Source organism: Gorilla gorilla, chromosome 20, assembly GCF_029281585.2.
Source record: "Gorilla gorilla gorilla isolate KB3781 chromosome 20, NHGRI_mGorGor1-v2.1_pri, whole genome shotgun sequence".
Classification (NCBI taxonomy): domain Eukaryota; kingdom Metazoa; phylum Chordata; class Mammalia; order Primates; family Hominidae; genus Gorilla; species Gorilla gorilla.
In genome coordinates, this window is record NC_073244.2 from 19,050,894 (window position 1) to 19,077,769 (window position 26,876).

Here is a 26,876-nt window from a genome sequence, read left to right on the forward strand (position 1 = left end):
GAGGGACACTATGGACTTTTCAGCCCAGCCTGGGTTTTTTCATCCCCCTGGCAGGGCTGCATCCCTAAAGATGAGTCCCTAAAAGTGGGCTCTGAGCACAGGGCCTGGTATACAAGCAATGCTCCAGTGTCGGCAGGCATTTCTGCCAGTCCTGACCCCATAAACCTGGTGTGTTTTCATCCTGATTGGTGGCCCTGACCCCAAGCAGCTTGGGGTTCTCCGGGTCCCGGGAGGAGCCCACGCTGATGTTACTCGCTTGCTCCAATCTTCCCGTCTCTGTGATTTTCTCACTTTGTTCCTCTCTTTCTCTCCTAGCTTTTCTTGATCTTTCCCCACATCCCTCTTCTTCTTTCTCCAGGTCTCCGCTGGCCCTGCCCAGGCCCTGGAGCTCAGGGAAAACGTGTGAAACAGGCATAGGGTACGCATCTCTCACTGAAGCCAGCCAGGCCTGCAGTCCTCCATGCTCTGAGCCCCCTGATGACCCTCCTTTGGCCCCCCTCCAAACCCCAGCAAGAAGCTGGAGGCTGGGTACTTGAGCTGACACAGTAGGTGAAGGAGAGGCTCTGTCACAGGGTCCTCTGAGACCTATCACCTCCAAGGTTTGCAAACAGGTGGAGCGCCACTGAATCCGATGGAAAAGCCAAGGCCCAAGAGGAAACCGGAGTGAGTTCCTCCTGCAGTTCCAGAGAGCCTCCCCATCCTCGCTGTAGCCAGGTCCTCACCGAGGTAGATTTGCGGAGGTCTCCCAGTCCCAGTCCCACACACCGCCTCATCCCCACTCACAGTCAACGCCCGCAACACCCCGCCACCCGCAGTCTGTCGCGCAGTGACAGCCTGTCACAAGCACCGCCGCACACCGGCACAATCTGTCGTCCACGCACAGTCTCACACACAACCTGTCACACACGCACACACACACACAGCGGCACAGTCGCACACACAGCCAGCCTCACGCGATCACACCAAGCGTCACAGCTTGTCACAGCCATAGATTCCTCACAATAAAAATAACAGCTACCGACTCCAGAGCAATTATGCCTGGGCAGTGGGTGGGTGGGGGGAAGGCAGGCATATGTGACCTCCTGTGACCCTCCCAACACGAGGCAGGTATGAGTAACCTGTTTTACAGATGAGGAAACAGAGGCCGCAAGGTCAAGTGCCAAGGTCATGGGGCTAGAAGCAGGGTGGTGGGGATTACCCAGCCAGATTCCCAGGAGTGAGCAAGACTTAAACAGGTTCACTCCAGCTTTTCATCCCCCTTCTGGCCACCTGAGGCTCCTCCTCCTGGCCTTCCCATGGGAATTCCCTTCCTATTCCCCGGTTCTAAGAAGCCCAGAGCAAGAAACAGGAGGAAGAGGCTTCCTGATTCCCCGCTTAAGGGTGTTCAAACTGTCTGCCCTTGGCTGGGAAAACAGGGCCACACCCTCCCCACCAAATGCTACTTGGCTCCAAGTGGGGTACTGATGGGCACTGAAAAACCGATGGGCAGTGTGAGGGCTATCAGAGGGGCAACTACAAGTACAGTAGCACTAGGCTTGAGTGTCTGATGTGTGAGTGGCCATGTGGACGGCTGGAGTTGGTCCGCAGTGGTGGCAGCTTGTGGTCCTTTGGGGGATTTGGTGGGTAGAACGGGGCCTGGGGTCTTCAAAGGCAGAGAAGAGAAGTCTCAGGACTTCAAACCAACAGCCTAGCCCTGTCCACACAGGTGGAGAGGCCCACCTTGGGCCCGGGGGGCCTCCAGGAGCCCCCTGGCCCAGGCAGGCCCCAGCCTCCACCACCCAAGGGGCCCTCCGCGGTCCAGGGCGCTTCCTCCTCTGCAACCCGCTTTTCCCTTGCTTTCCCCTTCTTTGTTCCTCCCCCGCCTGCTCCTGGGGCTTCCCCCATTGGAGTTGCCTCGGCCAAAACCAACAGGGCTCCAACGACATCCCGCCTTGGCCTGCCGGGCGGGCGGCCGGCCCTGCCCCATGGCCCGCTCAGGGGCCAGATCCGGGCTCAGCTGGGTCCAGACGGCGGCCCTCGCGCACGTGGCTACTCCCAAGGCGTGCGCAAGCACTCGCACACCCCCTGGCCCTGCGGCCCCGAAGGGGACCTAGGCGCGCTCATGCACGTCCCTGTCTGACACCCCAGCCCGGCAACTCGGACGTGCGCACGCACATAAGCACGCTCTCGTACAGTTGCTCCCACCTGGGTCCGCAGCATGCCCTTGCCTGGCGCCCCCAGTCGGGATCTCAGGCACCGAAAGCTTATATGCGCACCTAGGCCTGACATCCCAACGATACTGGCTGGCGCACTTACACCCATAACATGCCCCTATCGGGCACCACATGGGGGTCCCGAACACAAGCATTCACTCCCCTGCTTTCCCTCCGATGGAGCTTTCGAGCACAGGTACTCGAGCCCTGCGCCCCAAGGGGGAGCTCCAGGTGGGTCCGTGAGCCCGCTCTGGTGCCCACACACATGGCTCCAGGCCCACGCGGGTACACACCTCCCCAGCCTGCACACGCGTGTTTCACATGAGTCACACACCTGCCAGGCCGCCCAGGGCATCTGGCTTCAAAGCGGCATTCAGGTTGTTGCGGGAGCCGGCAGGGAAGGGAGGCCTAATTCCACCTCCCCCATCCCTCTCGGAACACCCGCCTCCCCATATGTCCCTGGGGCACAGGTGGGACATCCCAGAACTGCCGCTGCCCAGTGGCGCCCCTGCATGTGCTATATTTATATTTGAAATTTGTACCTTTATATATACTTTTTATATGTAAGAACCGCTCCCCCCTCTTCCCGCTCCACGTTTGTACTTGGATTTTACCACCCCCACTAGGCTTCGACCCAAACCTGCAAAAACCATTTCGCCAAACAGGGATGTAGAGGGAGGCGGGAGCAGCCCTCCCCCTCTCCACTGCGGACGGACATCCCACGTTCTTAAAGACCGGGGACCCCCCTCCCCCAAGGGCCGGACTGCAGCTCAGAATCCCGCAGCCCCAGAAACACAATCGCGGGGGTGGGTGCTGGCGGCGAGACGTTGCTTTTTGGTGTGTGTTTGCTGTTACCGCTTAAATTAACCCTGAGGGACGGCTTGCAATTCTCCACAAGGAGGCCATTTAATGCCCCCCACCACCCCACCTCGGGAGAAATTTCCACTTGCCCCCGAGTCCAGCTCGGGCCGCACGCTACCCGCCCTCCAGGCCTTCGCTCCAGGTGCGCCCGGGCGGTGGAGGCGAGTTCCCTGCGCGCATCATGGACTTCAGGAGTGAGGGTGGGTGGGTTTTGGAGGGGTGGGAGCAGAGGCAGGGGGGTGTGCCGGGACTCCCCAGACGCTCCACTGCCCAATCATAGCTCTTCGATATCCCAGCCCGGCTGGAGAAAGTTAGATGGTACTCCAGCGTCTCCTCCGGGTCCCCGGAAGAGAGAAGCTGGGCTGCACCCCATGTTGGCACGAACACTCCCTCCCCAGTGCCTCTGTGCATTAGGTCGCGTGCCTGTACGTACCCTACCTGAGACCGCCCCTCCGCCAAGTGCGCCCCTCGACAGGTGCCGGTCGCCCACGGGCTCCTTTCATTGTAGCCTCCCTGGAGGTTCTCAAGGCGCCTGGCATTTCCTGGACCCGCTGCAACTGACTCAAGACCGGGGGGAGGGGGCTCATGGAGGTAGAGGTGGTGGGGAGGTCTCCCCAGGGCCCAGGCAGGAGGAGGGAAGGTCGTGTGCTTTCCATGTCGCGGGCAAAATGGGTGCTGACGGTCACTGTCACTTGCATCGCACACTGAGGGGTGGGAGAGGACAGCACATGCCTAGACCGTGCAGGAGGCCCAGAACCGGGGCGCGAAGGGGCCGCGGGACACGAGCGGGCCGTGCGCAAAGCCTGGCGCGCGCGTGCGCAGCGACGAAAAGGCGGGAAGCGGCGCTTCGAGGCCCCGGATGTCAGACGCGACCTGTGTGGCATGTACCAGGCTGGCTCCGACGACGGAACCGCCATGGGTGCTGAGTGGAGAGTGGGGACCGCGGACCCCGGGGGCAGGTGAGGGGAAACTGGGAGCCTAGGTCTGGCTTTCGACCGTTTGTGCCGCCAGAGTCTTCTCAATGATCCCTCCCAGGCACCGTAGGCCCTCTAGTGGGTCTGGGTGGCGTCCTCCCGGCCCCTCGCTGCTCAAGCGCGGCTCCCTCTTGCCGGGGCGCGGCCTGCCCCTCACAGTGACCCCCCCGACCCACCCCCCAAAAAGTGACCCCGCGCTGGTGGGCATGGAGGACTGTCCCGGTTCACCATTTGCTGCGTCAAAGGCCGCCGCCAAAAGGGGCTCCGATGTCGGCATTTTTGCCTTAAGGCTAGTTTGTCCCCCAGGCGCGCGGGGGTTGGGGGCTCAGGGCCGCCTGTGCCTCAGTTTCTCTCCTCCTGCGCCCATCCTGACATCCGACGGAGGATAATGCGCGTTGGAGGGCTTTGGCCGTGAATGCGATGTTGATGATTGCTGTGATTCTTTGGGTGCTTGGGAGAGTTTGGGGTTTAACTGCCCCCAAATCCGAGGACAGCTTGGGGGCGTCCCTTCGGAGAGGATCTCTCCGCGTCGCATAGTGAGCGTCGTCATCTCTACACTACCCCGGTTTCCGAGGAGCCTCACCTTCAATCCCCGAGCCTTCTCTTTTGGGGGAGTAAAGGCGGGGAAATTTACCAGGGGAGATTTTTGTTTCCAGGGTTGGCTGGGTTTGGGGGAGTTTGTCCTCCAGCGAGCGCGGGGAAGAAATGTGACTAAGTGGCAGAAAATGCGCTTTCCCTTTCTCTCTCTTCTGCCTTCGGGCCGCGGGGAGTTGCGCAGACTCTAAAAAAAAACCTTTAAAAACCCAAAACCTCCCCTCCAAGTCCCTTTCGATCTACGCCACCTTCCCTCTCAGGGCTGATTTCTTGAATTTGGGGCGTCGAGGCCTCCCCACCCATTGCTACCAGCCCTTTTGCAGCACTTCCTGGGCAGGCCAGGGGAGAGGACGGAAAAGTGGAAAAAGAACGTGTGCGCCCAGAGGACCCGACTTAACCTGTTGGTGGAGGAGGAAGCTGGCGTCGGGCTGAAGTCCCCCGAGCCACCCCCGGAGCCAGAGCAGCCCCCGAGCACTCAGAGAAAGCCGCCCGTCCCCAGTCCCCTCGGAAGCCGGTCATAAACCCGACTTCTCATCACCCGAATTACTTAAATGAGCTTTGATGGTGTTAGGTCCTTTTCCACGTGCGGATGACTCAGCCCGCTGCAGCTGCGCCCGGGGAGGTGACCCTGGGGCAGCGGCTGACCCTGCTGCGCCCTGTACCCTGGACCCAGACGCGGCCCATCCCAGCAGCACCCCCCGCCCCAAGCTCCCAGACCACACTTAGCTTTTTTTTTTCCCCCTTACTCTTCGAGTCTTTTTCCTCTTCTCTAAAAATATTTTTTTTAATTTAAAGGAGTTTTATTACTTTTTTTTTTTTTTTTATAAAGCATGTGAGACAGAGGCTGAATGGTAGAAACAGGCTGTTAAAAAAAGAAAAATACGTGCCGGTGACGCTTCGTGGAGCTGGCGAGCCTCGCCTGTCCCGCGACTGAGCTTGCGGTCGCCCCGATTCTCTAGTAGACCCTGGCGTGGGGCACCTGAGATCTCCGCCACTGAAAAGGCGCTATAGAAATGCAAGGAATTATGATTTTAATAAAATTGTCTCATTTAGGAGCGAGCTTCTGCGCTGCCTCTGTCGTCGGAGCCCGGGTTTGCCACGGCAAAGTCTGTAATCAGAGAAAAATACCAGCTTTGTTGAGGGTTAGAATATATCATTGGCTAATGTGTGTGGTTTTCTTTTTAAATAATGCTAAGCATTGGAATAATTAAAGAGTGAGAAATAACTCGTCTCTCCTCTCTCCTCTCCATTCAGCATTGTCTTATTTAAGGGCGGAAAGCGCGCTTTTCGGCAGAGCTGGTTAGTTTTTAATGCGGGCTTTTTTTTCTCACCCGCCGTTCCCTCCGCTCCGGTCTGATTCGCAAATCCCCAAACTGGCACAAACCGGGAAACTTGCGGCCGGCGGTTCTTCTCCCCGAGTTGGAGACAGCCCTCTCCTCTTCCCTCCCCCGCCTCTGGGCCCTGACCCACTGCCTGGTTTGCGCTAGAGCCGTTTAAAAAAGAAAGAAAGGAAGAAAGGAGCCGGGCTCTGGTACCCCGATGCCAGCCGAGGGCGCGTTTCCCAGGCGGCGGGCTAGTGGGAGAGTCAAACCCGGGTGTGGGGAAGCAGCTTCGCTGCCTACTCTGCATCCTCTCCCCTAAAAAGAATCAAGTATTTCTAGAGATCGCCTGCTCAGAGGGCTCAGATCCCTTGTCATATTTTAAATTAAATTGAACAGTTCTTTCTTTCCAGCCCCATATGCAATAGGAAGAGAAAATGCGGTCTTGGAGAGCCCGCCTTGGCAACCCTGTGCCCTTGATAGAAGAGAGAGCTGCCCACTTGGGCTGGGCCTGGCATCCAGCCCCAGAGGAGTGCTCTTGCCACTGGCCACAGGGCCTGGATTTGGGGAGGAAGAGCAGGGTCCAGGGCCAGTGGCTGAGCACGGCCTGGAGAGATGTGGGAGTTGGGGAAAGGACTTTTTATCAGGGCTGCAGAGGTTCGGCTCTGGGCTGGTGGTAGGGGGCTGGTGGTAGGCGGGGTGGCTGCGGTGGCCCTTCCGCCAGGTGTGGGGTAGACCGCTTAGAAGGGAAAGGGGATCCTGAAGTGCCTGGGGAAGAAACAGCTACCTGTGAGAAAGCAATGGGAAAAATGGGCAATAGATGGGCGTAGGGGTTAGTGCCCACAGGCGCTAGTGGCTGTGAAGTGCCTTTGAGGCGCAAAGAGAGCTTTTTATTTATTTGCTTCAGGTGTTTTTCATTACATGTGTTTCCCTTTTATTTTCCTTGTTATTTGGTCCTTAGACTTTTCAGCGATCCCTTGTATTCGTCTTTTTACATAAGCAGAAACTTTTTTTTTCCTCCTTAGAGAGATACTGTGGGAGGTATTTTGCCTTCAGTGCTTTCTCTTTCCTGCTTTTTTTAAAATTTAATTTTAAAATTATAAAGTAAATTTAGTGCTAGTGAAAGTGAGGGGGGAACCAGCTGGGGCTGGAGCCAGGGAAGGGGTAGGCAGAGGCAGGGTTCTGCCTCCCTTCCTGAGGCAGCCCCGCCCCAGGACCCTAGGCCCAGCCTGGTGTCGCTTGCTCACTCTCTCTGCTCTCTTCTCTTGATGCCATTCTGCTCCCCTCACCTTCCTGCAGGGTTCTTGTGGACAGGGATGGGGACAGTGTATCCCAGTGGGTGCCCATTCTCCCTTTGGGAACCCCTGGCTCTGCAGAGTCACTTTCCTTCATGACCTACATACTGAGGCCCCCCATTCCCTGCCTGCCAGGCAAGCAGGGCGAGAGGAGGGGCCCTTGCTCCCCTCAGACACTAAGGCTGTTTGGCTTTCAGCTCGGCGGGTCCTGTTTGTCCCCCATACATGCCCTGTTAGTCTGCTAAACCCGCTGCACAGTTGGTTGCCCTGTTGATGGGATCAGAGTTGGGCAGGCATAGAGAGACGACACACACACACACACACATACACACACACACACACACGCACACGCACTCTGCAGCAGTGAGGATGAGAGGGGCTTCTATTTGCCACACATTTTTGTGGTCACATGAATAGCACACTCTGCTCTATAACACGTGTATGCACATAGGTGTTTGCATTTGATGATACTGGTGTGACGAGGTATTTCTAAGCCATATAAATTATGAGAACTGTATAGCTTAAAAATTTAAGGCTTGTTCAGCGGTGCTGAAAATGTTTATTTCTTAATCTGGGTGGGGTTACGTGGGTGTGTTCACTTTGTGAAAGTGTATCAAGCGGCCTAACTTACAGTGTGTGCACTTTTTATACCTGCCTTGCTTCAGTTAAAAAGTTTACTTAAAAAAAGAAGCCCCACTCTCAAAGGTAAAGAAAAACCTGTGCATTACAAAATAATAATAAAAATTTAAATAAAAATTTCCTCCAGCCTGCTTTGCTTAGTCCTTCCTGCTAGGAATGGTGGGAGGGCTTGTAAAAAATAGCGGGCTGATACAAAAGCTAGCAGACATGTGGTCCACAAGGCATCCTGACCCGTCCACATGTGTGGAGTGCCTGAAAACCGCCTACAGACAGGTATAGAGGTAGGATTTTAACATCTCAGGGCTAAAGGATAAGAAATGGTGAGGAGTAAGTTACTTGCCAATTACATTTTGCTGTCAACATCTGGAAAGCAAAATTGCAGCTGTTCTCTCTGCCCCTGCCCCCCGCCCCCGCATTGCCACCTCTTCTTTTTTTTCTGCACACTTAAATTTTTTGTACGCTTGCCATTTATACTTGGGTTTTCTGCACTGTTAAAACAATTCCATGGCTCTGTTCAAATTGGGTTGTTGGGTTTGAGTTTTTTTTTTTTTTAATGGATCTCGTAGTCTGACAGTATAATTTTTGGAGGGATTTATTTAAACAGGCCCAGGAGCCATTGATAATCCCCTCCCTTTCCTTTCGCCCTCTCTGTCTTCCCAGAACTGCTCAGGCCAGCAGTGAGGGGGAGGACGCTCGGCAGCCCTTGCCGGGCTCCTTCCTTTAGCCTCTGCTCCTCCGGGCAGGTACTGACAGCTTCGCCCTCCATGGCCCTTCTGTGGTGTTTTTGTTTTCTCTTCGCCCCCCAAAAATATTTGAACCAAAAAGCCTCTTTTTTTTTTCCTCCACCCACAGCAAACTGAAAGGACTAGTGAACCGTGATTCAACAGAGCGAGGGCGCCTCTTTTCTTCCTTAGCATTAATTAACTCAAGTTCGTTAGGACGTTGGGTCTGTCGCCCACAGTTTTCTCTTGTGTGTGCTGAATCGGGTCATAGAGGGAGACTTCCCGTGCAAACAGTTTGTGTTGGAGCTGAAGGACGCAGAGGGGGAGAGAGGGTGAGAAAGAAAGGGAGCCGGGGAGGGACGGAGCGTGGCCGAGGGGTGGGCATGGTCCGAGCTCCTCAAAGCACCCCCGGTGTCATTCTCTGCAGGGGCTAGACACCAGGGAAATGTGGATTCTTGGGTTTCCTGGGCAATGATCCTGATAATAAAATAGTTGCGGGAGCAATACATTTTGAGGAATTGAAAAATGACCTCTTTCTAACTCCTAAAGTTGTACATTTTGGGGTTCTGGCCACTGCCTGTGGCTGAAGCAATTGCAAGAAAGAGGTTCCCTCAGGACCGAGGGGTGCCAGGCCGATCTGAGGGCAGGTGGTGAGGAGAAATCCTTCCTTGCTCCTTGTCTCTCCTGTGGCGGGGGAAACAGAACTGGTAAAAAATGAAGGGGGGTGTCTGGACTGATCCTGATGGAGCTTTTGCAGAGGGACTGGGAAGACCCCTGCCTTTTGGGTTTTGTCACCTTGCCCTGACCCCTCCGAAGGAGGGGATTTGCTGTGGTGCCTGGGGTGAGTTTTCAGCATTTTGCCATTTGCTCTGGCCTTCTCTCTCGACTTCCAGATATTTTCACAGTGTGCTGGGCACAGACCTCATCTTCACGCGCTGGTCTCTCTTTGCCTTGCCTTTTGTCACTTTTTCAGTTCTTCTTCAGAAAGAGTTGTGAAGCTGGCCTGTGCAGTTCTTCCCTCTTCCCGGGCCCTTGGACACCATGAAGTGACACTTCCCAAGCCGGTTAGGTGTGTGAGGCTCTGCCCTTCCCTTGCCCCCGGAAGCCCTTTCCTGTCATCTGTCCTTCACGCACTTCGGAAGGTTTCATCCCCATGCAGCCTGCCGGCTGGAGAAGAGAGCTTTGGCCTTCCTGGCTTTTACTTCTATTTGGTGACACAAGGAAGTTTCAAGCTAAATAATGAATTAAAGAGTAGGGTTTTTGTTTCCCATTCCTTGTAGAGGATGAGATGAAAGTAAACAATTTCCAGTTGCCTTAGAGAGAATAGATTGTCTCCCCTAATATCCCCGCTCCCACCCTATATTATTCTGTGCCAAGAGGGTAAGGGAGATGTGCCTGGAGCAGAGGAGCATTTGGAGCCAGAACGAGGCTGCCTGTTGGCCCGATCCCAGGCCACCGCTCCTGGTTTGTAGTCTGGAGGAGAAAAGGAAGGGGCGGGGGGCGCGGTTTACAGGAGAGAAGTGTGCGGCCTGGCTGTGAGGCAGACCCTGTCCTAGACCCAGCACCGGGGTGTGGGGCGAATCCATTCAGCCAGCATGAGGACACTAGAAAGAAACTGCGCAGAGCCGCCTTTCCTGAGCAGAGGAAAACAGGCCCAAGTCAGCCAAAAACCCGCTTTGTCCAAATTATCCGAGCTCCCTCGCAAAGTGCATTTTCCGGTTTCCATTCCTGGAGTTTCCAGACTCTTGGATGATTTTGTTCTGACTACAGAGCCCCTTCTCGTTGGCACCCAACTGAGGGGAGGCCCCACCCTCCTCTAGGATAAGCAGCAGGGCCCCTTCCCTGGCTGCCCAGTGCTGCCGCTGCGTCATGTCTGCAGTTCCCTTCCCATCTCTGGCCGCTGTCTGGCCACTGTCTTCTTGTGGCCTTCCACGAAGCAGCAGTAATCTTGGGACAAGGTGGGAGAGCTCAGGGTTACGAAGCCGGCTTCTTTTGGTTCAGACCAAGGCTGAATTATAAAATTCCAACAATTGGGCAAACTAATTGGGGCCCTGTTTATGGCCTTTTTAATTTCCCATGTCCTTTCATACCCAGGCCGCAGATATGCTTTATTAAAATGGATACGGGAATATCTGGTCATTTCTGTGAAGTTTTGTAAGTTATTTGCTCTAATTGCCTGTAGTTACCCAGATCAACATGGGCCCAAGTGTCCAGGATCTGAAAGAATAAATCTGGGCCTTAAAGCCAGCAGGATGTGGACACATAGGATTTTTTTTTTTTAAGATAAAGAAGGCTACTAAAAGTGGCCCTGTCTTAAAATATACAACTTCTTATGCTTCTAGATGTTTCACTATAGGTAGGTACGGGCAGGTTGCAAAACCTATCTCAGTCTGGGAAGATTATTTTGTTTCCTTGAAGAATTTTTAACACTGTATATGTGAGTGAGGTGCTGTACATATTTTCCTATTTTTCCTCAAATAATCCATACAGCCTCAGTGGACAGGTCTGTTGTGTAGAGTTTTTGAAAACCATGCATTTCTTCTCATGGAGAAGCAGTCATTTTCCTTAACTGGTTTTTCTTTATCTGCCGCGGTGCAGAGCCCTTTTCTGTCTTCTTCTTTTTCTTCCTCTGCTGTTCTGTTTCCCTCCATCTTTGTCCTTTCTTTTCAGTTGTGGGCCTAGCTCGGCACTCTCTCTCCAGGTTTGGCTTTTTTCTCTTTTTTCGTTCTCCTTCTCTCTATTTCTCTTTCTCCATGGCCCTTTCAGTCTTTTTCTGTTGGGGGCACATTTCTCCTAGTGATGGCTGAAACTGGCATGGGTATGTATTTTAGAAATGTTTCAGTGAAAACTGTTGCTGGTTTTTTTTTTTTTTTTTTACCAAATAGTACTCAACAATAAAAGACAGAGGCTTTTCTTCCACAATGGCAGCAAAATCCCTTTCCACAAACCAAAAACCCATGTGAATTTTTAAAAAGTCTTATTTCTGGCTTCTTGATGATTTTTCTCTCCAATGGGGGAAATACCTTTCCCCCACAATGTTTCCTGCTTTTCCTTTTTTCACCCCTTGTCTTTTTTTTTTCTCTTCCTATTACCAGCATCACTGGCTTCCTTTCCCCATTTCCCATGTCCTTCTACTCTGTGGCCTGCATGTCCCCTTGCTCCTTCCATCACCTGAACTCTTACACTTGCCAGTGACTCAGACCTGGAGAAGCCTTGAATCGTATGAGGGATTTTTTGTCTTGATTCTGGTCTTTGGTGCAGGATGTAAAGCGGTCTGATCTCCTGCCTGGGGCTGGAGGGGAGAAGGGAAGGAGGCTGGGCTGGGAACAGGTAATCTTCCAACAGGAGCCTCCACTCTCTTAACAAAAGGGGGACAGTTTCCTTTTGTCTAGGGCTCATGAGGGGCGTGTCTGGGCTGATGGCCGCCACCAGTGGCATGCAGGAGGAGGGGGCCCGCAGTGAAGGGTGCTTGAAATGTTTCTAATGGAACCTGAGCAATTCCTCTGTGTGCGCCCAAAATAGGAGGGGAGGAAGGGAGGGAGGGAGGAGAGAGAAATAGAGAAAGAGACCTTCTCATCTCCCGAAGCATCAGAATATCCTGGCCACTCCTCCAGAAAGGCCTCCTCCACTGGGAGCCAGCAGCCCATAGAGAGAATGGGGTGAGGGGAAAGTATTTGCCTGAGAATCTTCTGCCCACCTGCAAGGTTATAGCCACTGGCAGGAGAAGGACAATTGACAATTGTTCTTCCTCCAACTTTCTGCCCTGGGAAAGGCCTGTTGCTTCTTCTGTTAAGAGAGCCTTGAGGGGGTGCTTGGGGCTCTTTGTAGGTCCCTGAGGCTCTATTGAGACACTCTTCTGCCGCCTCTCCTCTGATCTCTCCGCCAGTCCATGGAGTTTTGACCCCCAACCCCTCTCCAGGAGCCAGTCGTGCATCTTGTCCTGTTTCCCTAACTTCTACATGGATCCTTCCATCTGTCATTTCCCAGCTGTGGGACTGTTGCTACCCCCACCTCTATCCCTGACCCAGTTGTACCACCAGATTCAGATTCAACCCATGTCAAGCATGTCTCTTCTACTGTGGCACTGTGGTCTGTGAAGCGGAACATGCCAGGATTCTCCAGGAGGCTCGTGTTGGCCATTTTCTGTTTGGTGTCTAATATTTAGTATAAATCAGAATACAAGAAAAACACCTCCATGCCAAATATAAACTCACTTGTAGTTTTTAATGACCTCATCTTGACTTTAGAAGGTAAAATTGTTTCCACAAGGTGGAGAGGCAGGATTTGGTACCTTATGTCATGTCTCTAAGCTAACATCTTTGGCTGATTGGACTGAAGCTGGTTATTAACATGATGTGAATTATTGGACACCACCCTAAGAGGCCTGTCTCTGATACCACCTGCCTTCTGTACTCTCACCTCTAACCGTTTCTTTCAGGGATCAGCCATGAGCTCAGTTCACTTGAGATGGATAATTCAGGGCACAGACTGGGGTCCCAGGTGTTGGGCAGCCCCTCTCCCATTGTCAGGGTTCAGCGCCAGCCCAGGGCTGGATGTTTTATTTTGGCACGCCCCAGGTGCTCTTCCGGGAACCTTTCTGGCAACATAAAGGCCACAAAGCACAGGGTTTCAGTTGGGGAAGAAAGGGGCACGAGTGAGCAGTGACCTTTTTTCCGTCGCCAGCTGAGGACTGAGCCTCGCTGAGGGAGAGGGCGGCTGTAGGGATGGGGTTCTGAGTGGAATTGGATCCCTTTCTCCCTGTCTGCAGCCACATCCTTCTTCCTCTGCTTTTCCTTTCATGTCATATCTATTTCCTTCTTACTGTGTTTCGAAGGCCTCAAGCATGGCTGCTCCATAGCTCTAACTGGAGAGACCCCCTCAGAAGTGGGACTCCCCTCCCCAGTGCTCACCCTTTCTGCCTGCTGTGAGGAAGGTCCCCAAGTGGAGGACCAGAGCAGGGGCTCCCCGGTGGGTCCCTTCTCGGTGACTTGATTTCCCCCAGGTGGCCTGTTTTTGATAGAGCCCTTTGCTGTTTTTTGTTGTGTCCTTTCTTAGCTCTTTTCTTTTCATTTGGGTTTCTCATTTTATACTTTTGCACTTTGCACTGCTAGGGTTTGGGCCCTTTAGTCTAAATTGATTTGGGAGACAGGTAAGAAAACTAATCTCAGGTCAACTGGAGAGGGCAGATCTGGAGAATTAAATGCCTGTGCAGTGGTGAGGGGCGTTGGTCAGATTCCTTGCCTCTGCTCAGAGGTAGTGTCCATCTTTTTGCCTTTGTCACTTCTCCCCGGGTCTGGCTGTTGTTTGTGGCTGCGTGTAGAGCTTGTCAGGCGGAGTGCTGTGACAGGAGGCTATTTTAATAAACTGTTGCAGTTTCTCGAGCCGAGCTGTGTTGCGTTGGCATCCCTCGTCACCGCTAATGGAGTGTGCGTGGCTGGGTGTGGGCCGAAGGAGGAGGCTGAGCTTGCTGGGGGCTGGGGAAGAAGGGAGGGACGTGTGGGGTGCTGGCCTCCCCCTTGTCTGAGAGTGCTCCTTCAGCAGCCAGACCTGGGGGCATCACAAGGTGGCAGTACCCTGGGCACCAGATCCCTGCCCTGGAAGTACTGCTGGCATGGACACTTTCTGAGCTCTCTTTCTTCTTACTTCTATTCATAGCACCGCAGGCCCATGTGTATGTGGCCGGGGAGGAAAACTTCCACTCGCCCCTTGTGCTCCATAGGAAGAAAAAAAAAAAGAAAGAAAGAAATAGAAACAGAAAAAGAGAGTGTGCAGGCCCGAGAGAAAGACTGAAACCAAAACACAGAGAGAAGGCGCAGCTGCTTCCCCAAGGCCTTCTGGGGCTCCCGCCCGCCAGCCCGCCCGGAGTCAGGCCTTTATTTATTTATTTTTCAGGCTTAAAAAAAAATTTCGAGTCTTCCACAATCCCAGTCCCCCCCACTGCCCCACCCCACCCCCAGATTTGCTGGGTGGCTGCTGCCAAATGGACCCGAGTGGGAGCCTGGAATGAAAAATTCATAACTGCTGGACTTTGCTTGTTCATTAGACGTGAACTTGTCGATTGGGCAAATTGTTTTTGGTCTCCAACTGCCGGGGGCTCTCCCCACCCTCCCTGCTCGCCCGGTTCCCTCCTCCCCTTGGACGCAGCCATTGGCTGCTCGTGGATGTCTCTTTGCCAAATAGGTGGATCCTTCTCTCTCTCTCTCTCTCTCTCTCTCTCTCTCTCTCTCTCTCTCTCTCTCTCTCTCTGTCTCTTTCTCCCCCCACCCCTTTTTACTGGCTTGGCACAAGCAAATGGATGGGGATTGAGCCTGAAAGGAGAGAGAGAGAGGGAGTTTGAGAGAGAGAAAAGGAGCAAAAAAAAAAAAAACACCCCAAAAACCCAACCAGTGCGCACACACACGCGCACACTCACACACATGCCCCATCCCATCCACGTCCTCCCTCGATCCTCGATCTCTCCCTCCCCCCCTTCTTCCTTTCCTCCCTCCCTCGCTCCCTCTCTCTCTTTTGCACGCGTCTGCCAGCAACGGTCTGCAGCCGGTCAGAACTCGTCCTCTTCCCCGGGAATCTGCGAGCTCCCCCTTTTCCTCCGATCAGGCAGCTCGAAGTTTACACCCCTGTGCCGCTGCCAAAGCCGAAAGCCTTTTTCTTCAGCTGCCGCTTTTTCCCTCCTGGGTTTTGTTTTTGTTTTTGTTTTGCACGGGGGTGGGGTGGGGTGCGTTGTTGGTTGCGGGGAGATGGTGGGAGGCTGGTTTTGATTTTTAAATTTTGCATTTTTTTCTTTTTTTTTTTTTTTTTTAAACTGGAAGAGGATGCACAGGGGAAGAAATTGAAAAAAAATTTTGTTGGCTTTTGTTTACCTGGCGTGTGTGGCAGCCGGCTTGCTCCCTCTATCTGCTTGCTATCCCTGACCTTTCTTTCTTTTTGCTCCTTTTCAAAAAAAATATTAATTTCCCCCTTCTGTGCAATGGAGCATGGGGGGGGGAGGAGGGGGAAGGGTTTGAGAATCCACCCAAGCCCGGCCCCTATTCCCCAGAACACCAATAATAACCCCCTTTAAAACATTTACCTTCCTCCCCTGCTCCTCCTCCTCCCCCCTCCCCCCACCCGCCCCCAACTCACAACTCTTTTGAGTCCAGAATCTCAGAATCGGGCGTTGGGCTTTGCCGGGTGCTTCAGATCAATGGTAATTATTTAATTTTTTCCAGTTTTATTTTTGTAAACAGAAATCAATTATTATTTAAACTTCAAACAAGCAAACAACCAAAAAAAAAAAAAAAAAAACAAACAAAACCGAGAGAGCCCATCCTTCTGTCACCTGACTGAGTGGGAAAAAGGGTGAAGGGGTTGTGGGAGGCTGGGGAAGGGGTCGCAAGAAGACCCATGTAGCTTTTAACCCTAATGTGGCCGAGACAAGCACCTTATTTGTGCTAACAAGAAGTGTTTTGTTCATTATTACTGTGATTAACATTAGTATTGGTGTCGATAACAAAGCTGAAATCACATATTTAGGATTTAGGTCTGATTAAAAAATGCTGGGGTGGATGTTCCAACTGGATCAGGAGAAAAGAAAATGAAAACAGCCTGGGGAGAGGGAAGCCTGATCTGTTTCCTCACTCGCTTGCTTGTGGATGTCATTTTCTGTCTTCTTGGGGGCGGCCAAAAATCGACCGGTGTCGGGGACCAGAGGCGGCCCCGCACGCCCCCGCGTGTGCGTCCACGGGCGTCTGTGCAGACGGACACTGTGCCGGGGCGAGCTGACAGGAGTTCACGGCTGCGATAGAACATGGAGATGTCATGGGCGCGACAGAGCCTGGCGGGGATACCAGCAGCGTGTGTGTGTGGACGGCAACGTTGTCTGTGCGCGTGTGTGTGAGTGAGTGAGGGAGAGAGAGAGAGAATAGGTGTGTGTAGAGGCTCCCGGTGCCTCTGTCTGGCTGCTGAGGCTGAGATGGGAGCAAGTGGCTGGCGAAGCTGGTGGTGGCTTCAAACCACACTTTTGTAGAACAATCGCAAGAGAAAATTGTTGGGGGGAGGGAGGAGGAGGAGAAGGCGGTTTTCCTTGTGCCCCCCCTTCTAACGCTGCTTTTCTCCTTCTCTCTTTCCCCCTCATCCCGTCTTCCCCTCCTCCCGTCCTCCCTCGCCCCGCATGCTCCCGGCTTGCCGCCTGCAGGATGAGTTCCACCCGTTCATCGAGGCACTGCTGCCTCACGTCCGCGCTTTCTCCTACACCTGGTTCAACCTGCAGGCGCGGAAGCGCAAGTACTTCAAGAAGCATGAAAAGCGGATGTCGAAGGACGAGGAGCGGGCGGTGAAGGACGAGCTGCTGGGCGAGAAGCCCGAGATCAAGCAGAAGTGGGCATCCCGGCTGCTGGCCAAGCTGCGCAAGGACATCCGGCCCGAGTTCCGCGAGGACTTCGTGCTGACCATCACGGGCAAGAAGCCCCCCTGCTGCGTGCTCTCCAACCCCGACCAGAAGGGCAAGATCCGGCGGATTGACTGCCTGCGCCAGGCTGACAAGGTGTGGCGGCTGGACCTGGTCATGGTGATTTTGTTTAAGGGGATCCCCCTGGAAAGTACTGATGGGGAGCGGCTCTACAAGTCGCCTCAGTGCTCGAACCCCGGCCTGTGCGTCCAGCCACATCACATTGGAGTCACAATCAAAGAACTGGATCTTTATCTGGCTTACTTTGTCCACACTCCGGGTAGGTCGTTCTCAACCATTTTTCCCTCTCATTTTATTTTCCTTGCTGGCATTTGTTCTGTTTATTGTTCCTCTAATTTCCAAGCGATAACTCGCCATGGGCCTAACTGGTGTATGCCCGTCCTGCGGGGCCTGCAACACGTTCTATGGGCCCTTTTCCTTTTTCCTGTCTTCTGTCTCCCACGACCTGTTCTATTCTTCCTCCTCTGCCCCCTGGCCATGGTATCGACTTTGTGCATCTCCATCTTTGGAGGACTTAACTGATCAGAAAGATGCTGCAGGTCTTAGGATTGGGGACATGATGCCCCCAGAATTATCCATGATGGTGAGAGTTTGAGATGAACAACAACAGCAAACCAGTAATTGCTCTTATTAAAATGAGTCAGAAGAAGTATTGAGGGGCAGGTGCTAGTTTTACTGCAGCTTCACCTCCAGTCCCAGGAAAAACTGGGTTTGGTACAAGCGGGATGGGCAGGAGTTCGGTGGAGAGAAGGGGCATGTGAAACCCTGGGATATGAGACTGAATGAACAGAAAAGAGGAGAGAAGACAGTAGTGGGCAGATTCTGTGGCCTAAATACTCAGGCGGGAGCTGTTTTGGCTGGGATTTGGCTGTCAGTATGAAAGTAATTTGATTTCATAGAGAGTGAAAACAAGGACGAGATTCCTTGAGCTCTTTCCCTTCTCCTTATTTCAGCTAAAGTGGCAAGGCCTCAGGATGGATGCCCACAGCCCTGGCACTCTGCTGGGGAGCAGAGAGGCTTTCTCGGGGCACAGGCATGGCAGGGAGCAGCGTTGCTGTGGAAGAGGTCTTAAGCAAACAAACAAACCAAAAAAAAAAAAAACTCTGTAAAATCTCCTTTTCCTTTTATGTTCCAAGTAGTTCTGCTTCTCTTCGCTTTTCCAGTTTTACCCTGCATTTTGGGTCAGGGTGGTTTAGTTCTCCTCCTCTGTTCCTTTTTTCCCTTACCCTTTCCCTTTTTATAATTTCTTTCCGCTTTTGTTTTCTTACAAATTGAAACAGAGATGGCTGGTTAATTTTTAGCCTCCACTCAGCTACGCCCAATTTACTGCCGCCTTTGAAACCTAAACGGGCGGCACTCTGTGATTAAGCAAGGCAGAAGTGTGTTTACATTATGCCCAACCAACTTGTAATGAGAGGGCTACCAAACCTTTCTCTCTCTCTCTCTCTCTCTCTCTCTCTGTGTGTGTGTGTGTGTGTGTGTATGTGTGTGTTTCCTTTCCACCATTCCAGTATTTTTTCCCCTTCATTTCCCTTTTTCCTCTCTTTATGCGAATTTGAGAGAATGTGGCTTAACTTCAACTCTCGCAAAGGTTGTTTCTCCGCGAGTGTGTGTCTCTGTGTCTTCCTTCCTGTTCATTCACAAAAAAGAAAAGTGATTCACAATGGCTGTGGTCACCCCCTTGCCTGTTTGGGAAGTTGGGAGGAATGATATAACTGGATCCAGAAATAAAATTCGGGTTTGGGGGTGCTTTCAGCACTGCGTCAGGAATGTAATCTAGACTAGAGTGAGCCCTGAGTTTACATGTTGGAGAACTGTGGAGAGGAGAAGGTGGTATTGGAATTCTTGTCCTGAGAGGTTGCTTTGGTAACTGGTTAGAAGCAGGGGACACCACTCTCACCCCCGAAGTCCCTACCTACTTCTGTGGATCTTTCTAGGCCTGCACCAGGCCCTGTGTGACCATCGTGACCCGTCATGCAGAAGGGCCAGGTGCCAGTCATTCCCCCTCCCTTCAGCTTGAATTTTTTCTTTTGTCTTTTTTCTTTTTGGAAAACAGACTGAGAGGGAAAAAAAAGTTATCCCCTCATTCTCTGTCTATACAGCAAGCCAGATTTGGGAGGGTGTGTGCCTGGTAGTATTGGAGGTGACTGGTGGCTTGCAGAAGGCTCGGAGCCTCGAGCTTACCAGTGTGGCCATCAGATACTCCTGCACAAGGGGATTCTGCACCTTCCAATTTTAGAACCAGAGGCTCGAGAGCATCTAAGATGAAAATCAACACTCATCTTCCTATGAGCTGGCTTCCTCCAACCCCGCTCTCTGACTGGATCCTTGTAGCTGAGTTGTTTCACTGGCCTCTTTTATTTTAGGCCGAATTCTTGACTGCTGCCAGTGTGGGGCTAAGGTAGGATGAAAAGTATGTGAGGAAGCAGACCGTTTCCTGGCCAGAAGAAAGGCCCCACCATGCCTCCCTGCCAGCTTAAGAGATCATTTGCCCAGGAATATGAGTGAATTCATACCCCATTCCGTGTAGCCGAGGCCACTTCTCTGGGCTGGGGCTGAGGCCGAGTCTCCTCTACAAAAGCAGAGTAGGGAACTAAGGGTGTATTTTATATCATTCAGGCCCCAGACTCCAGATAATTTCAGTGAAGGTAGGATTTTTCTCACTGGAATTGCTTTAGTTTGAGTGTGCCTTCCTGAAGTGAGTTGAGGCGAGTTGGTGCAGCCCGGGCCACCAGTGGGCTGCATCACTTGTTCCTCTTTGGAGTTGGGTTGGGTGGTCTTGAGATGGCACAGACCAGGCATGGCTTGCTTCCTCCTTGAGCTGGCAAAAAACAAAAACATTTCTTGCTTTGCTAGAAAATGTCTTCTGTGGCTGAGCCACCAAACAGCATCGATCTGTGGGCACCACTTTCTCCATGCCCATGCCTGCCAGACACACTCAGCAGAGCTGCCACTTGCTCCTTCCTTCCAGGATGATAAACTGGGGACAGGGGCCGGGATGGCACAGGCTCAGACAAGAGCTGCTTTGGACTCTGAAATAAGTGTTTTTCCTTTTCTTAAGACAGGGCTGAAGAGCCAGATCTGGGCTGAGCTGCGGGTCCTGGGTTTGATGACAGTAACGGTGATGTGGTGGTAAATGTGGGGGTGTGGCTTTGCTCCCAGGTGCCATTGTCACCCATGGCTTTCCTGAGCCCTTGTTATGTCCCAGATGAAGCTTCAAGAGATGACATGTTCGAGAGGGAATAAAGGACGTGTGTTTGGCGTTGAAACTCCACTCCCAGAATACTGGGTCCAAATACAGAATACTAGTTCCAAAAGGCTGCCATGAGGCTGGCCTTCCTGCTGGGAAGGAGTCTCTCTGTGTGTCTGTCTGTGTTTAGGAAGGGAGGTTGAGGCAGGGCAGTGTCAGAGAGCACTGCCGTGGGGAGGAGGGTATCCATTTCCTGGTGATATCCTTCCATTCAAAGCGGGTATCCCAGAACAGGTGGCCAGGGACGGGTGAGCTGGGGAGGGCCAGGAGAGAGATCTCTGCTTGTGTGAGAAAGGATGGCCGAGCTGGCCTAGAACTGCTGCTAGACTATCTCCAAAGTTTCTGCAGCACCCTGGAGGTGAACCAGTGCCTTCAGACCTTCCCTGACACCTAAGCCTTGGTCCTAGGAAAGAAAAAAAAAAAATCCAAAGCTAACAAAATACTTGAGCGAATGGAACTGTCAGCGTCACCCTGTCAGATCCCTCCTGTGGGCCTGCAGCTGAATCCCCACGAAGTCCAGGTATTTGAGTGGTGGCTCTTTTCTTTATCTAAACTCTTTAATGATGGAGAGCTTCCCACATAGAAAGAACTCCTGTGTACCCACCACTAGTGCCAGCAGTCGCCAGATCACGGCCAATCTCAATTCAACCATCCTCCCAACTGCCCACCCACGCTGAGTTATTTAGAAGATCCAGGCATTATAGCTTTTCATCTGTAAATGTTTTTGTGCACATCTCTAAAGATACGGACTCTTGAAAAACCAAACCACAATACCGCTATTATACCCATTAAAAATTCAGCATGTTTTTTTAGTATCATCAGATACTGGTTAATGTTCACATTTCCCTAATTATCACTTAATTTTTTGTTTATAGTTTGTTTGAATCAGGATCCAGATGGGGTCGGTCCTGCATTGCGATGGGTTGATCAGTCTCTAAAGACTCATCATAATCTCTAGGTAGTCCTTCTCCTCTTCCTCTTCCTTAGTCTTGGTTTCTTTTCTGGCAGTTGTCATTGTTGTCGTTGAAGGAAACAGGTTGTTTGTCCTGTGGGGTTTCCTCAGCTGGACTCTGCAGGCTGCGCTGCCCCGGGTGATTCAGTGAGTGTGGTGCTCTGAGAGCAGATTCGGCCTCCCCTCCCTCCCTACCTTCAGGTCCCGGGACAGCTGAGCTTGGCCTTACCTGTCGCAGGAAATGGGTTAGCACCTGAAGATTTGTCTAAGTGAACTTTTTCACCTGTGGGGTTGGCTTCTCAGGTATGAGAGCTTCTTGGTTTCGGCACTCTAGTTTAGGGTTTGGGGCTTTGTAGCAGGCACTAGTTTTCAGGTCTGAGGGAGGGCTGCCCATCCACGTCCTTCCTTGGCGGTGGAGGGCATTGTTCAGCTGTGTCCATACTGCCAAGACGGGGCTGGTGCCAGCGAGGTTCCCCAAGCCTTTGCTGGATGCCCAACCCGACTGTTGGCTCTGGGGTGAGTATGTGGGAGGGTCCACAGGAGTACCCGCTGCTTTCTCTGGGTCCACCCCCACCATGGACCCTGTGCTGCCTCATCCATTGCCTCCTTTTTCAAGGCCCAGAAATGCCACTGGTCTGCGTCTTTGAGGCAGCGCCATCTGGTGCCAGGGCTGACAAAGATCATAGGGCCCTGGAACTGACGCCTAAAATTAGCAGGATCTACAGATTATCTTTTAACCCAATGTAGGGTCCCCTTTAGAACATCCCAGAAGAGGTGTCACTGTCATTCAAAGGTCAGCTTTGGTTGTAAAATTCTTCCATTCTTCCATGTCTAGCTTGTAGGATGGTTCCAGGGATTAAACCAGCTAATATGTAAAGATACCGGCACATAGCAGGACGGCAGCTGCTGTGATTGAGAACAATTGTTATGATTTAGGGAGCCCGAGGCTGACTCTCTGTCACCTTTATTTGTTGGTCTTTTTTTTTCTTAAGGGATGACCCAGGTGAAAGCTGATTTTTCTGTAACAGGACAGCATTTGAAATACCAAAGGCAGCTCTTATGTCTCCCTTCCACCCTTCTCCCCAGGAAGCTGTCTCCTCTCCAGCCTGAATATCACCAGTCCCTAATGCCTCCCACATTTCACATGGCTCCTAGTGCCCTTGCCATTTTGGTAACCACCTCCTGGAAGCCCTCTGGTTTGTTTTGGTCCCTCTGATTCATAAAATTTCTGAAACTGGAGTGTTCAGAATTGAACACAGAAACTCCAAGCATGATCAGATCCTAGCCAGCCATGGTGGCTACATAATTTTCAGGGCCTTCCAGCTACATACTGTGCAGGGCTCAGTGCAAAATGAAAATGTGGGGGCTCCTTGTTCAAAATTTTTAGGAATTACAGCACGACATCAGTTAGAGCATTTAACCAAGCGTGGGGGGCACGCAAGTTGCACACCCGTGAAGCTGGCCCTGGCCACCTTTGTTTTGGACATTCGTGTCTGTTAATACAACTTGGGGTGCTGGGTCTGGGTGATGTGGAATAATGATGGGGCTCAGGCTGGCCTCAGAGGGGGGCATGACCCCAAAGAGGAGAACAGAAATGCCCAGACCCAATCCTTATGCTTGGGCTTGGTCTTATTCTCAGACTCCTTTGACCACCTGCTCTTGTCCCTTTTGTTCATAGTGCTGTCCACCCGACCAGTCAAGAGCTCCCATTGCCTACAACATGCAGGGGGTTTCTCAGTAGAGTGCTTGCTCTGCTGGCTGAATTGGAGGCTATGACATGGGGGAAAAAAGAGTCACCTTTGTCGGAGCTTGAGCCAGCAAAGCACCGACCGTGAACAAGCCAGAGGGGACCTAGAGGCCTGATCCCATAATTATGGGCATGGTGACCAGCTGTGCTCTATTGCTGACCCAGAGGAAACAGGGCTACTCTGCAGCAGAAGGGCTGGGGTCCAGACGTGCAGAAGGACTTCCTGAGAACTTGGTTTACTTTTTGGCGCTTCCAAAGCATGGTAGAATTCCCTTTATCCATGAAATGCACACTTAGTCAACTTACTGTGAGCAAGGTCCTGGCCTAGGGGTTCCTAGATCTCTAAGAATAAGAGAATCTTGCATGTACCTGGCAGGCTTTGGGTAAAGGCCCGATGATATCTTCTAGAAGGCTTCCTCCCGTAGGCGTAGGCATGAACCTGCAGTGACCCATGCTGGAGGGGAGGGAAGGCCCAAAGGGCCTTATTTGGGGGATAGCTCACAGTGGGCTGTGAAGTGGGAGGCAAGGTCCTTCTTGGCCACCCTGTAGTGTTACAGAGACCTGGGATGCCGGAGGAAGAGTGGGTTAGAAGGGGTAATGAGGCCAGTGCTACGTTCTCCCTCTGTCCTGGCTTCCTGTAGCAGCTGGGCAGAGAGGGGACAGCTGAGTGTCCCCTTTTCTGCCTAGGGAAGGTGACTCCCTCCCCACCCCTTTTTCTCTTTGCCCTGTCCGTCCCACCCCTCCACCCCCGCCCTTCTGTCTCAGGAGCTGCCACGCTTCAGTTATTTTATCCTTCAGTGTCCGATTCAGAAGTCTTTTCAAAGGCCCCAGCCGTGTCAGCGCGGTGCTCGCACAAAAGGCCTCTTTGATTTCTTGTTTGTTTTCATTTGCCAGTGGAGGGGGAGGGGGGCAGGAGAGAAAGAGCTTCTGGGTTTTAAAATTTTTATTTGGGTTGCTTCATTCTCAGAGGAGTTGGCTCCCTGGAACTCCTTTCTGAGTTGGGGGCTCAGAGTTGAACGGCAGCCTTCTGAAGAGAGGGCTAGTGTAGGAGTGGAGGGTTGGGTGGGGCTCCCAGGGTGACAGGAGGAGGTGTAGGGGTTTAAATATAGTTATTGATTCATCCTACAAACACTTTGGGCAGATCTTATGTGCTAGGCCTAAGGGCAGCCCTGCCTGTTGGGTAGAGGAAAGGTCTGAGGTGTCTGGCACATGACATTCCCCTGTGTGTTGCATCCTTCGAGGACTCCTCACAGCTGTGGATTTGCACAGTTGTGAACTTTGACTCTGTTATTTTTCCTTTTTTGTCCCAGATTCCACCTTTGAAGGGGGTTCTACTAGCATACACATTTCTTGGAGACTCAGTACTTCAGAATACAGGTTGGGGCTTCCCGCCCTAAATCAGAGAATGAGGGAGAGGGAGTGAGAGGTTTATAGAGCGGCTAGGTGTCTTCCTGGGAATGGTGGGCAGAGGACCTGGGCCCTCAGCTTGTTTTGGACTTTGAGGGCAGGTCAGTGCTGCTGAGACCTTGGTGAGTAGGGAGTTGAGGCCAAAAAGAAATGGAAGGCCATGCTTGTCCAAGGTTTCGAACAAGAGACACCCAAACCAGTGCCTGTTGGGGTGCGTACCTTAACACATGTGGGCACGTCCCTATATCCCAGTAAGAAGAGGTGCAGCCTGCTGGTTTACATGCCTGTATGGAGGCCTAATTGTCAGGGCTTGGGAAGAGAGTGCCACAGACCGAGACTCAGGCAGGTGGTCACGGGCATCAGCAACAGGGAAGTGTGCCCATTGGGTGAGGGGGGGCTCACAGGGCCTGGTTGGCAGACGGGAGGAGGAGGCTGGGGGGCTGAGAGATAGATAAATATAGCTGATGGCATTTCTGATGATAGGTTTTTCTTGGCACCAAGGGCACCGTGGAAAACAGCACGACAAACGCCCGGCCCTGCAGGCCGCCGTCGCCATTTTAAGCATGTTTGAGTTTAAGGGTTGTTGGCGTTAGAATAGGGTCCCAGGAGGCGGAGGGCCTAGGGAGGAGAAGTTTGGCTGGACTGGACCTTACCCCTCAGGTGCCTGGGTCCCTTACTTTGTCTATAATGGATATCTCGTACCTTATTTCCTGGCCCTTTGGGGATATAAAAAATATTCTGGGGCTGCCCTTTATGGGTCTGTCTCCCAAGTGACTTATTTCACCACCAGCTGCCATGGACTATCAGTAGGGGGCATCTTGGCTCTTCTCTCACTCCTGATGCCTTACTGATGACATGGCGTGCCACCACCACCCCAGTACAGGGTACTTATTAGCTGTTATTTGGGGACACCCAGTAACTTAAGGGGCACCTGTTTGTCTAGGCTCCTAACAACTTCTTGTCCCCTGTGGGCATGCCCTTGGTCTCTATCCCCTGCTTTAATTCCATTTTTCCATTGAAGGCCCTCTATGGCTTTAGCACCAGGCTAAGTCCTCTCTATGTATTAATTCCCTGAATTCTCACCCTGATTCTAGTTTTAAACCTGTGCTCCTGGCTGGGTGTGTGTGCACTCAGGTGATGTGCATAATGTGTGTAGTGAGGAATCAGCAAACCAGACCTGGGGACCAGGGAGGCTTCCTAGAAGACGACCTACTTGACCTGCACCTTGAAAGACAGTGAGGAATTAGCTCGTTTTGTCAGCTGCCTGAGCCTTCTCAGTGTGCCTGGAGCTGATTCCCTCCTCACAATGGTTGAGTGATATAGACAGGGCAGGTATTATTGTATCTACTGTACAGAGGAGGACCCGAAGTACAGAGATGACAGGGGACTCTGGTCACATGATGAGTTTCTGGCAGAAGGGGCCGGGTTCTAGGTCACTGAGTACCTGGAGCTCATTCTGAGGGCATCGCTGCTCCTTGAACTTCATCAGGATTACTGGCTTTGGCAGAGTCTCAGAGGAGAAAACCTCACGGGTCCCTGTTGGAGCCAGTTTCATCATTGTGGTCTCTGTCACTCTCTAGAAGAGAGCCCAGCTTGCGGCTCAGCTCAAGGGCTCCCCCAGTGGCTGAGTATGTGGGGTGGAAACAGAGAATGGGCACCTGGCCCTGTCCTGACACTGGCCTCCCTCCCTCCTGACAGGCCATGGCTTCCTGGATCCCTGCCACCAACCTCGAGAGGCAGCATGCTAGCATAGACGGGCTGAGTCTAGCATAGACAGGGGCCAGGTTGGCTGGATGCTCTCACCCTGCTGCAGCCAGCTCTGCTTCTTTTCATATCTCCCTGGAGCATGGGGGAGGGATCCCACCTGACCTTCGCAGGTAGAGGAGGCAGGAAGTCTAGGTGTGAGGCCAGGCAGGTTCTGCTAGACCTTGGGATTCCTGATCCTTGCACTGTCACACCCTTTTCCTGGGAGTGTCCTTGGAATCAGTTTGAAATAAAAATGAATGTAATTATCATAATTAACCAGGTGATCGCTGGAAGTTTTACAATAATCTGCTACTCATTGCCTTTTTCACTTCTTCACATTGACTCTCACCTTTACCCCTTTCTTAAAGTTGGAAAACTCTCGGGCTGTGTATATAAAAACTCTCCTAGCATGACTAGGGCTGGGTTCAGGGAGAGGCTGGCTCACCGCTCTAGATTTTCATCTGTGTCCATGGCTAGTTAGACAGAGGCTTACCTCTCACCATTGATATCAGCTCCCCTTGAGCAGCATTTCCCAACTGCGGAACTGTTGACATTCGAGTGAGATCATTCTGTGTCTTGGGGGACTGTCTTGGACATTGTAGAGTTTTAGCGGAATCTCTGGCCTTGACCCGCTAGAAATCAGTTGCACCTCCCTCCCCAAGGTGTGACAACCAAAAATATCTCCAGACATTTCTAAGAGTTCCCTGGGAACAGAATCATGCACGGCTGAGA

The 26,876-nt window shown here is 52.3% G+C and overlaps 1 protein-coding gene across 10 annotated transcripts in view; it reads left to right on the top strand.

The window, feature by feature from the left end:
* NFIX (nuclear factor I X) overlaps positions 1-26,876 on the top strand; it is a 103,125-nt gene that overhangs the window by 12,798 nt on the left and 63,451 nt on the right. The window contains exons 1-2 of one of the 10 annotated variants that reach the window (XM_063701778.1): positions 11,837-15,782; positions 16,770-17,301. In XM_063701778.1, coding sequence (XP_063557848.1) covers positions 15,780-15,782; positions 16,770-17,301 — 535 coding nt within the window. In that variant the 5' untranslated portion in view covers positions 11,837-15,779. Of the gene's footprint in view, positions 1-11,836; positions 15,783-16,317; positions 16,469-16,506; positions 17,302-26,876 lie in introns of those variants that run through there. The other 9 variants (XM_063701777.1, XM_055371764.2, XM_055371760.2 and 6 more) reach the window with 9 other exon arrangements.